The sequence below is a fragment of the Tamandua tetradactyla genome, chromosome 11, assembly GCF_023851605.1.
Source record: "Tamandua tetradactyla isolate mTamTet1 chromosome 11, mTamTet1.pri, whole genome shotgun sequence".
Lineage (NCBI taxonomy): Eukaryota > Metazoa > Chordata > Mammalia > Pilosa > Myrmecophagidae > Tamandua > Tamandua tetradactyla.
The window spans coordinates 63923503-63935695 of record NC_135337.1 but is presented as its reverse complement, the minus strand read 5'-3'; the positions used below and the strand labels follow the sequence as shown (position 1 = coordinate 63935695).

General features: G+C 49.0%; 1 protein-coding gene across 1 annotated transcript in view; it reads right to left on the bottom strand.

The window, feature by feature from the left end:
* SLC22A1 (solute carrier family 22 member 1) overlaps nt 1–11808 on the bottom strand; it is a 42250-nt gene extending 30442 nt beyond the window's left edge. Inside the window, exons 1-3 of the mRNA XM_077120773.1 lie at nt 11623–11808; nt 8013–8646; nt 52–155 (exon numbers count right to left, since the gene is read on the bottom strand). Of these exons, the coding sequence (XP_076976888.1) occupies nt 52–155; nt 8013–8456 (548 nt within the window). The 5' untranslated portion in view covers nt 8457–8646; nt 11623–11808. The remainder of the gene's footprint in view (nt 1–51; nt 156–8012; nt 8647–11622) is intronic.
* Nucleotides 11809–12193: the final 385 nt, after the last annotated feature.

Genomic DNA, 12193 nt, shown 5'->3' with positions numbered 1-12193 from the left:
TCCACTCTCCTTGTGGCACTAATAGGTTTCATCAAATCAGCCTTTACATACCTGTCTGCAACGTAGCCAACTCCCAGAGAGCCGAGGAAGAAGCCTACATTCACACACGACTGAAACACATCCACCTTCCAGGAATCGTCACACACCAGGTTAAACTGAGAAGTCATGGTACAGTAAGGAGAGACCAAAAATATAAAATCTTTAGTGTATCACAACAACACCCTTACCTTTTTTCTCTGAACAAAGTAAATCAATTACACAAAACTTGATATCCCCTGGATATTTCAAATATTTTTTCTCCTACCACTTTTTTCATAAGAAAAAATTCAATATCTTAGGAATTTCTGTGTTTCTGGTGGAATCCTCAGTAGCTACCTTTATATGCCTAGTATCTTCGATTTATCAGACTAGATATTAATTAAAGAGTCTATTGTCACGTGCCTTGACACTGCTAGTTGGTTATTGAAAGACAAAAAGCATCTTTGATAAAGGAAGCAAGAACAGATACAGTGCTTTTCAGAAAAAAATATGGTCATTAGATGCTTTTCCTAAAAGGAAATATGGCAGTGATTTTCCAGAAAAGACGCATGTAGCAAAGTGTTCAATTACTTCAGTATCCTTCAGTTACTTCAGTATTATTTCAGTGTGTATTTTCAGCAAGGAATGGGGCATGAGCTGGGAGTTACGCTGGCAGGGTCTCCAACGTTCAGCCCTCCCACCCCTTCACTGTCTTCTTTCCTCTGTCTTCAAATACACATGATTCCCTGAATTGGAAAAAAGCAATGGCCTTCTTGGTCTTTTATTTATATGCTGCTCCTTTCTCTCCTTTTTTTCTGACAAACTTCCTCAAGGGAATATGACTCCGCACCCCCGTCCCGGCTCACCATCCATTCACCTCTTGATCCCTGTACAATCCGAACATTCTTCCCAAATCCCACTCTGGAAGGTAACAAATCCCCCCAGAATGCTTGGCCTTTTCTTCTATTTCTTTGGTGTTTAATTCCGTGTAAGCACTTGGGGTCAAGCCTTCACATAACAATTGGAAAAATCAGACAGGGATTCTTAGAAGAGGAAGATTTTCAGATGGACATTGAGACAAGGGCCCTAGGCCCGTTCATGTATCTATTCATTCAACAAATATTCATGGGACATTGATCATTTGGTTGACACCATGGCAGGGGATGAAGCTACAACTGAGAACAAGATGTCATGATCCCTGCTTTTGAGAAACTTTCAGTCTAGTGAGGGAGAAAAATAATAAAGAAAAAAAGACCAATAATTATATACATTCAGTTGTGATTGATGGAGTCAAGAGTAGAAATGCAAGAGGAGCTGAGCAAAGACCTAGAGGTGGGAAAGTGAGGGCTTCTTGTGGCTCCCTCAGCCCTCTGCATGCTGAGGGGGTGGGACAGAGATAGGAGATGATTCAGAGAGTCTCATGTCTCAAGAGCCAGAGGAAGGGAGAGATTCAAGGAGGTGAGAGATAGAGGAAAAGGCAGAGGAGCAGACTGCTTCGTGAGGGGATTTCATTCTGTTTGGGGTTTAGGAAAGGAGAGGACAAATTCCCGAGTGTATGTAGAGGGCTTAGAGGAAGAAAACCATATAAATAAGGAGCATCTCTGGGACATCCTGCACCCCACCCAAACAGAAGACAGTGGGGGGGTGAAGGCTGACTCACGCTGGATATGGCCAAAGGCTGTCCATGGAATTATCCCCCACTTCATCCAGCAGATGAGAGGTCAGGAAGGAGGACAGAGCTCTAGGGAAGCAAGAAGTTCAGGATAGGTGGAGCTGGGACCTCTCACCCCTGTCCCATTCCTGGTTACAGCCATTTGTGGTTGGTGTCCAGGACAGATTCTTTCTTCCATTCCCCAGTCTCTCTCCATTGCTCTTCTTACTTGGGATTCATGGCTCTGCCTTACCAGACCATAGTGCCCACCACGGAGTGGGATGGCAGACAGACCACTTAACAATGTCAGGCCTCAGTTTCTCTTTCTGCAACAGGCACATTGGACCAGTTCTGTCACACTCACGAAGTTACTGCGAGACATCATGTGAAAATTGTTTGGGTAAATGTCTTAGTTTTCTAGGGCTGCCGTAATAAAGAACCACAAAGTGTGTGGCTTAAATAAACAGAGGTTTGTGTATCTCTGTTCTGGAAGCTACAAGTCTGAACTTAAGGTGTCAGCAAGATTATGCTCCCTCTGAATCCTGCAGGGGAGAATCCTTCCTGGCCTCTTCTAGCTTCTGTGTTTTCCAACCATCCTTGGCCTTCATTGGCTTATAGATCCATCACCTGAATCTCTGCCTCCATCTTCCTCCCCTTGTGTCTGTGTCCAAATTTCCTGCTTGATATAAGGTTCAACCTTATCTAGTTTGGCCTCATCTTAACCAGCCAAATCTTCGAAGACCCTGTTTCCAAATAAGATCACAGTCATGGAACATATCTTTTGTGGGAACAGGTTCAAATTCTCATAGTAAATAATAAACTAATTATTTTAAGTGAGGTTCCATTATCAACCCACCCTCAAATCCTTAGAAACACTAGTTCTGAGCCATGCACTTGTTCTAGCTTTTCCTTTGGGGTCCACCATTAAGAACCTCTTGGAGTCAGCCCACAGCCAGCCTTGGGTTCCATCCCATTAGCTAAAATGACTCCATACTTACAGTCTTGACATGAGCCATTTTTCTTCTGAAATATAGACAAAAATTAGTGTTACCACCTGACTTTCAGAGACTAATAATGAGTCTCTCCCATTAATTGTCTTGTGACCCAGAACCCACCATCCGCCAACATAAACATTACAGCTCAGTGAGAAGCATGTTCATGCTATTCCCCCTCATTCTCTCTACCCATCTAAATGCTTTGTTCCTTTAAAATTCAGCCTAAAGTAAGCCTTCTCCATGGAACTCCTCCCAGGAGGCCACTAACTTACAATGTTCCCACTGGCCGTTCCTTGGGTTTTATCTGCCTGTGCCCTGACCACTAGTATGCACTGGTCCAGATAATTCCTCTGTGTTGTCTGGCTATCTCAGGGTTTGGTTCTCCAACTGGCAACTGTCTCTTTTCTATCCCTCCACCCATATTGCCTAAGACAACGTTCTCTATGTAGTAAATTTCACTGAGGTGGCATGGGGATAGGGGCAGGATATGTGGACTTCTAACCCTTGAGCTTCAGTCTGTTTCTTTCTTGGTCATTGTTTGTTTGATTGTTTGTTTTGATGGTGGTGGAGAGGGTTGTTCATTTAGTTTTGTTTTAATCTTTGCAAATGTCTCTGTAAGATATTCCTCCTGCCCTTCCTGAAAATGCCCTGACTACTGTCTGTGCCCGGTTGAATGCTATCCCCAAAAGACATGCCCACCCGGAACCTTGGAATGTGACCTTCCTTGAAATAAGGGTCTTTGGGGATGTAACTAAGTTAAGGATCTCAAAATGACATTGTCCTGGGTTTAGGGTGGCCCTTAAACCCAATGACTGGTGTCCTTAGGACAGACACACAGAGGAGAAGACACGGGAACACCTGAAGGGAGATGGCCACGTGAAGACAGGGGCAAAGACAGGAGTGCTGCATCCACAAGCCGACGAATGCCAACGATTGCTGCAAACACCTGAAGCTCCAAGAGACAGGAAATGTTCTTCCCTGGAGCCTTCAGACTGCAGCAGCGACAGGGGCTCCCCTCTGGCACAGCAAGGGAAACAAGGGGCAATGCTCACCAAACACGCCTGATCATGAGAATCACCTAGAGTCCTCATTAAAATGTAGACTCCCTGTGGATTCTGTATCAGTAGGTCTGAAATAAGACTCCTTGAGATTCCTTGAATGAGGTGAGATTAGGAAATATTGATGTAACCTCCCCCATCCCCCTTTGGGCTGAGCCCTCTTTCTCTTGCTCAGTGTTCATGGCAGATACAAGCAGTGGCTCACTGGCCAGGGGTGGAGGCTGGGGCTGGGGCTGAGAGAGCAGAAGAGGAGCAGCCAAGGAGAATCAAAAGTCAGGGAACATGCGGACAACTGTTCAAACAGCTGATAAAAGAGATCAGACTTTAATGACAGATATGAATGACGCTGATCTAGTTAGGACTAAGATAAATCAGACTAAAGGTAAAGGATGATATTGACTGTGTTTTAAAATTTCAACTTCTATGTGAGACCAAAGGAAGAGATGTTTATTTGGTACAAAACTTATACTTTCTAAAGCACACTATCTAATTTAACTTGTATGGTCAGTTTATTCAAACACCCTGATTTCATGGAACTTTGAATAAGGAATGAGATCATGTTGGTTTTAACAGGTTAGTATGATGCCCCAATACATCCCAGTTAATCTGGGCAGAAAATAAAACAGTATTAGCAAAGTCTCCTCGAGGGACTGGAGAAAGAGATGGAAATATTAAACGTCCCCACCTGAAGAATTCCTGATATTTTCACAAGCATCGAAGACTACTAATTTAATAGGCCAAGTCTCTTGATCTTGTGGCTTGCCCTTATGAAACTTATTCTTACAAAGGAGAAGCTAAGCCTGCTTATACTTCTACTTAAGAGTCACTCCCAGAGAACCTCTTTCGTTTCTCAGATGTAGCCTTTCTCTCTAAGCCAACTCTGCAGGTGAACTCACTGCCCTGCCCCGTATGTGGGACACGACTCCCAGTGGTGTAAATCTCCCTGGCAAGTTGGGACATGACCCCCAAGGATAAGCCTAGACCTGGCATCATGGAATTGAGAAAGCCTTCTTGACCTAAAGGGGGTAGAGAAATGAAACAATTAAAGTCTCAGGGGCTGAGAGATTTCAAACAGAGTCAAGAGGTTATTCTGGAGGTTATTCTTATGCATCATATAGATATTCATTTTTAGCTTTTAGTGTATTTGAATAGCTGAAACTATTTAACTGTAATCCAGTAGCTTTGATTCTTGAAGATGATTGTATAGCTATACGGCTCTCATGGTGTGACCATGTGATTGTGATTTTATCCAATGTATGGACAGATGAGAAAGAAAATAAAAACAAAAAATAAATAAATAATAGGTTGGGATAAGTGGTATGGGATATTTTGGAGGTTCTTTTTTTATTTCTATTTTTATTCTTCTTTGGAGTAATGAAAAGTTTCAAAATTTGATTGTGGTGATGAACGCACAACTATATGATGATACTATAAACCACGGATTATATACTTGGGGTGATTATATCATATGTTAATATATCTCAATAAAACTGCCTTAAAAAATAAGTCAGGGAGCATGCACATTCCTTCCCAAAATGGACCCCATGACCCCAGTCTTTGAAATTTGAGGGTCATGCTAAACCTGGTATTCAAATAAGTTAGCTTATCTTCCTCCATTAAGCAAGTTCCAATGTCCAAGGCAAGGCTAAGTTAAAGATTATTTCTGCAGAAATGAATAGCTAAGGTTAATTCCTGGAGAATAAACTTCAGTTGAAATGAGGCTCTGATGCCAAGGCACTTTTAAAGTGCTCAGAAAAGAGATGGAAAGTGGAAGAACACTCTTATCCGGGAGCCAATGACTATTGTCCTCCTGACCCAGAGCCCACCTTTAACCTCAAATGAACTCTTTCTCCTAAAATCACTTCCTTTTCTCTATCTCTATTAGTGGCTCCAGGATTCTTTCAATCCATCTCCAAAGCGCTAGATCTTGGGGAAGCCCGCCCTTTAATTGCCACAGGCAGCCGATCAGTTCTTCTGCTCTCCTACCATGATCTTTCCTCCCCGTCTTTACTGTCACCCACCTCGGTCAGGGTCTTGCCAAGAACCTCTACCTGCCCAAATCGCTCCTTCCTCTGTCCTCCCATCTCAGTTCTCAGCAGCTCCACACATCGAGTCCTGCAAGCCAGAATCCTCAGCCAAACTGGTTTCTCCTCCCCACCGCACCCAACGTCCATATCTCTCAATCTTCCCTCCCTTTCGTTCCTATGACAACCATGGGAGTTGATGTTTCTAACCAGGATCCTTATTGGACTCCTCAAGTGTCTCCCTCCCTTGGAAGGGATTTAAATAAAAATACAGGATGCCAAATTGCATTTGAGTTTCAGATAAACAATGCTTTTTTTTTTTTACCATAAGTGTATGGCTCATGCAGTATTTGTATTCCCAGTTAATTATCAGTATCAAGTATCATACAATGTCTGGGACATACTTATTACTAAGAAAGTATTCATCCTGGACGTTCTGTTTACCCAGCAACCCTATGCTTAAGACTTCATGCTCATGTCCTAAGCTGAGATATCACCGACATCCTCCCTCATTATTCACTATGGGACCCTGGATTCCAATCAATTTAATAATTCACTGCTCCCCAAATATAGCAAAGGCTCCCTCTCCCCTGAACCTTGGCCCCTGTTGTCCCCTTGGCATAAAATTTGCTTCCTCCCCTCATTCTCATTTATTTTTGGTCAAAATACCAACTGAGACCCAGCTCAAATGCCATCTCAGCAGCTGAGATGGCTCCCTCGTTAGAACTCACTGACCTTTCTATACCCATTCACAGTATTTACCACACGTGGCTTTGGGTTTATCATTAAACCCAAATTAAAGCCTTATTCTCACCAACCTCCCTCCATGTCCCTCCTTTTGAGGCTGCAATCTCCTTTGAAGAACCTCATATCTCTCATCTCTGCGTCCCTCACAGAATCACATCCAGTGCCTAGAACAGAGGAGAAGTTGAAAACGTGTTGAGTGAATGAACGAGTGGATGAGTGAAAGGATGAATGGTTGACTCTGACCCTTTAAAAGTAGAGTATATGACAACTTCTCCATCTTGATCTACTTCTAGATTTCCAGTAGGAAATCTGGCAGTTAAATGTTCCTGAAAAGTGATTCCTCTCATTTGTTATCCATCATTGGAGGACACCTCAGAGATCAGATGCTTGTTTAATGGCTGGTAAAGCAAGTCATACCAGCATTTACTTCTCTTGAAATGGGAAGCCTGCTGCTCTGCCTGCCCCCCAGATAAAGTGCTTATCAAGCCACTGGGAAGAGGCAACACAGGGCTTTCTTCTAGAACAGCAATAAGTGATGCTGACACCACTAAGAAAAGAAAGGGAATGAAGGGAGGAGAACCAAGAAACTGTGGGAGCCCTGAGGCATAGGCATGGGCAGAGGGACAAGAGGAAAGTGCCCAGGTACTTCCTGTATCAGGGCAGCAGTGTTCTCACCAAACCAACCTATTGCTTACCAAGCCTCTGAATAGGTTTGGAGTTATGGGCTATTCAATTGACGTGATGCCAGTTCCCACGGGCCCACACTTGTCATGGTGCAATGCTTCCAAAAGGGTCTATGACAGGAAAAAAAATCTAGTGGCACTTTTTACCAAAATATTCTCAAAGCAAAATGCTCAAGTAATTAATAAAAGTATCCAAGCAAGGCCCCTTTGACGCACGGCCCCATCCCAGGAAGGGGGCCCTCACAGAGTACTTCGGTCTTGTAGTCTATATTTGGTCAGCCCTTTCACATTTCTCAGCCAAACTTTACACCCTAGAAGGTAGATTTTATTATCCCCAATTTCCTGATGAGGAAACTGAGGCTCAGAGAGGCCAAAGCAACTTACCCAGTATCACTCAGCTAATAAGGGGCAAGGCTGGGTTTCAACCAAATAGTCTGACTCCGAAGCCTGGCAATTTCCACATCACCACGGCCGCCATCTTTTATATATCAAGTGTGGGGAAGGGGACATCAGCCACACTGGCAGTGGGGAAACAGGACCCAACGTGGGTTCTGTAGGCTCGTGGAGAACCAGTAGGTAAGGAAGAAGAGGGGTTCCTTGTCTGCTCATAGACCCCTGTCCCACAGTCAAACTCAGCCTGGATGAGTTGTCCTCTCTGAACCCCAGCTTCATCCTGGGAGACCCAGTTGCATGCAGGATTAAAAACAGGGGGATGTAGAGTGCCCCACACGGAGGCCCCACGCCCTCCTCCTTCTCTCTCACATAGGACGTGTCTGACATTTTTGCCCAGTCCCTGAAGCCCCCATGTTATCCCAAATGGCAGAGTGTGTCCTCACCTCGGTCACAATGGAAGAGCCGGGCCAGTCATACAGCCAGCCATGTTGACAGGGGGCGAGCGGCAGGTGGCTCCTGTTGGTGGCCAGGCGGGCCAGCGGGTCAGCGCAGCCCAGGGCGCTCTGGTTCCAGTCCACCTCGAACCTTCTGCACTGGCGGGTGAAGGCTCTGCCCGCGCCCTGGTGGCCGGGCACTGTGTAGTTCAGCTCCTCTTCCAGGCTCCAGCCGCACCGCTGGCTCAGCTCGGCCACCCCGGGGCTCAGGCAGCGGTGGTCGGGGGTGAAGCCCAGGAAGACGATGCCCACGTAGATGGGGGCGAAGGCCACCGAGAGGAGGCATAGGGTCAGGAAGGCTTGCTTCTGGAAACAGCCGAACTCCCCGACCTGCTCCAAAACATCGTCCACGGTCGGCATGGCTGTGTCAGGCTCTTCATGGCAGGCCTGCATCAGGCCGCGGCAGCCGGTTCAATGATTCATTGGGGTTTCTTGAATCGAGTGGCTGTTCAAGCATGATGCATTTGGAAGGCAACCAACCAGAAATAATCTTTTACCCCGTTTCAGGGGAAGGGTGGAAAGCAGGAGGGCGGACGGCTGGATTGTTTGCTTTATTGGGAAGCAAGTCAGCAAGGTTCAAGCCCTAAGAGAATTAAAGTTCATCAGCAGAGCAGTCTGGGAGAGTGAGCGGGCATACGTGTAAACCCCCGTCAGTCTCTGTAAGTTCTTCTAAGGAACTTCTTTTATAACCCAGATAAATCAAAGATAGCAAACTGGTTATTTGACATAGCTATGGTTCTATGTAAAATTCCACTGTTTATGTCTTTGATGAGCAAGACGGAGGCAGGATGCATTTGTATTCCAGGTCCCAGCCTACTTGTACTTGAAGGACTCAAAGGCAAGAAACTAATGGAAGAGGGAGCAGTGACCGACCTCAGGCCTAAGCTCTGGACCCCAACAGTTAGTCAGTTGACCCAAGAAGCAGCTGCTGTTAATAAAGGCATCAACTTCAGTTTTGGGAGAACATGGTCGGACTGAAACACGCTGCGTCTAATTCACCCTCATGACAGCCTCCTAGGCAGATGCTAGTGCTACCCCTGGCTTCAACTGAGAAATGATGGCTTAGGGTGGGTGGAGAGTCATATACGGAATGGGGTCCTGCAAAAGATACGTCCACAACCTCATCCCCAGAGCCTGTGACAGTGGCCTTATTTGGGAAAAAGGGGTCTTTGCAAATGTGATCAAGTTAAGGATCTTCAGAAGAGGAGATTATCCTAGATTGTCTGGGTGGGCCCGAAAGCCAATAGCAAGTGTCTTTATAAGACACACAGAGCAGAAGACAGGAGAGGAGGAGGCCGGCGACCGCGAGGCCAAGACTGCAGTGATACAGGCACAGATCAAGGCATGCCAGCAGCCACCAGAGGCTGCCGAGGGACAGATTCTCCCCTAGAGACTCTGCAGGGAGCAGCCCTGCCGACCACACCTTGATTTCGGGACTTCTGACCTCCGGAATGGAGAGGGACTAAATGCGTGTTGCTTTAAGCCACCGAGTTTGTAGTAACGTGTCGCAGCAGCCCTAGAAAACTAAGACAGGAGGGGAAAGCACTTTGAAAATCTCAGTGTTTATTAAAATTCGACCCCCTCTCTGCTCTAGCGCAAGGCCACCTAATGTATTACGCTCTCTGCCGCTGCCCTAGGACAGACCTCACCGGCTCCTCTGTTTGTGCAACTGTTCATTCAACAAATATTTGCTGAGCGCTTGTGCATTTCAAGCACGCGGGCAGCTTCGGGACACAGAGGTGGGACAGCCTACAGCCTAGCAGGAGAAGGAGCTGTAAAGAAAGGGGTGGTCACTGTGGGAAACCCTCACCCAGCCCCGTGGGAGTTGAAAGGTGAAGGGAGGAGAAACAGGTGAGAGGAGAGGCAGGTACTGTCCAAATTGCTAGGAGTCTCTCTCTCCCTTGCTGGCTTTGATGGAACAAGCGGCCGTGTTGGAGGGAGGGGGTGCACCTGGCAAGGACTCAAGGGTGGCCCCCACCTGACGGCCCAGCAAGAGGCTGAGACCCGCAGGCCTCCAACTGCAAGGAACAGGAATCCCCCAGTCACCGCAGGGGCGAGCGAGCGGGTCTGACCCCGGCTGGGCCTTGAAGATGAGCCCACGGCTGCCGCCATGCCACGCCTGCCCTCCTGAGCTGCAGGGGCCGTGAGAGGGTAAACGGGCTCACTGTGCGCCGCTGAGTTTGTGGGAACATGGTTGTACAGCCCTAGACGAGTGGCGCCCGGGGCCCCAGGGGGGCGGGCGGCATGTCAGAAGGGCCTGGAAGGCTGGTGCACTTGGCAGGGGGTTGCCTGGGAACCAGCCGGCCTGGGGCAGGACACTGGGCTGCGGCACGGCCCGTCCTGGGGCCCCTGGGAGACAGGAGGGTGGAGTGGGATGCCGGGACCTCACCGGGGCCCCTGTCCCTGCTTCAGGGACACACAGAGCCTGGGCCCTGCTCAGGGCAGAGCTGGGAGCCAGGCCATCAAGTCCGCCAGCTTGCATCCCAGCTGACGGGCAGAGAGGCTCTCACATCCGGTTCCTGAAGCTGATGGAGGGGAGGTGACCCACCAAGGTCTCCCAAAAGAGGAAGCAGCAGGGCCCGGACCTGGTATTGGCAGGCCCAGCCCGGCCTCCCAGGTAGAAGCTAGAAGCAGCTTTTGGTTTTAACCAGTCCCCCTCTGTGGCCTCAGGGGCTGGGGGTGAACCCTGATGGCGAGGCCCCTCCTCAGGGACCCGGGCCTACGTAAATGCGCCCGCTGCCCTCCCACCTCATCCCCAGCTCCCCCACGTGTCACCCCCTGTCCCAGGTAGGTCCTCGCTGCTTCACTGTGACCCAGACTGAACTCTCCCAGGACAGGACAACAAGGCCACCTCTGAAGAGGTACAAGACCCCAGAGGGCATTGAGCCCCAAGGAGCTGAAGAGCCGGCCCACACCCACACCCCCGTCCCAGCCCCAGGGACACTGGGAACATGGCACAAGGCGTGGGACCTATCCCTGTGCACACAGGAGGGGCAGACAGCCGGCGGCCTCCATGCCCAGTGCTCTCCTGTTGCCTCTAAGCCCCTGGGCACTGGGCGTCGGTGCGTCGAGGCCAGCTCCCACCGGCCGGTTTGGTAGAAAGCATGGCCCAGCTCAGGCTGCTTGGAGCACCACTCTCCCTGCAGGTTTATGTCTTTGGAAGGGCTGGGGTCTTGGGGAGCTGCCTAGAGGGCAGAGAATACTCCTGGAGGGTGGGGGCTGGGGGGAGGGGGTGTGGGGAAGGCGGGAAAGGTATAGTTGGAGGGAAAGAGGGAGATGGACAGCGGAAGGGGTGAGAGAGAGAGAGAGGAGGTAGGGAGGGGGAAATGGGGAGGAGAGCAAAGGAGAGAGGGGGAGGAAGGGAGGGGAGCCAGAGGCAAAACTTCCCCGAAGGAAGGCCCTTTGTGCACACTCCAAATGCTGGCCTTTTGCCCTCTTTACCAGACACCCCAGCCGCTCCCCTGGCACCTCTGCCCGCTCCTGGAGGATGTGCCAAGGCGCTGCTCCCACACCTCCTGGAAAAACCCACTTTCCTCCCAGCACCCTCCTCCCCACTCACCATTCCAGGCGGGCTGACCTGACCACCCACTGCTCACGCTGTCCACAGGAAAAGCCATTTGCCCCCGGCTCCAGGCAACAGTGCCCTTCCCAACCTCTGTGGGCCCAGGCACCCTTTTTTTGCTTGGACCAGTAGGGTGGTCAGGGCATTGTGGTCAATACAAGCTACAGAGACGAGAGGTGAGGTTAGGGGGTGAGCGCCCACCGGGCAGAGCTGTGATGATGCCGCTGGCTGGGCAGGCGGCATGTGATCCAATGCAGCCCTTGCAAACACCCCACGAGGCTGTCCACACGGCATAGATGAAGAACCAAGGTCCAGGGCTCATCATTTGCCCGATGTCCTCCTGCTGGCTCCTGGCCAATTCTCAATATATCAGCTGGTTGAAAGTCCAGCTGCTGCTGACCACTTTTACAAAACTCCGTGTCTGCAAAAATTTCAGGCAAGTACCTGTAATTTATTCTAGGACAGTTCACCCCAGGCCTTGGTACCTCCCAAGGCCAAGGAGAAGATGCAGGGGGAGGGAGAGAGGCAGGGCACACTGACGGAAACAGAAATAAAGGAAGGAGCCCCT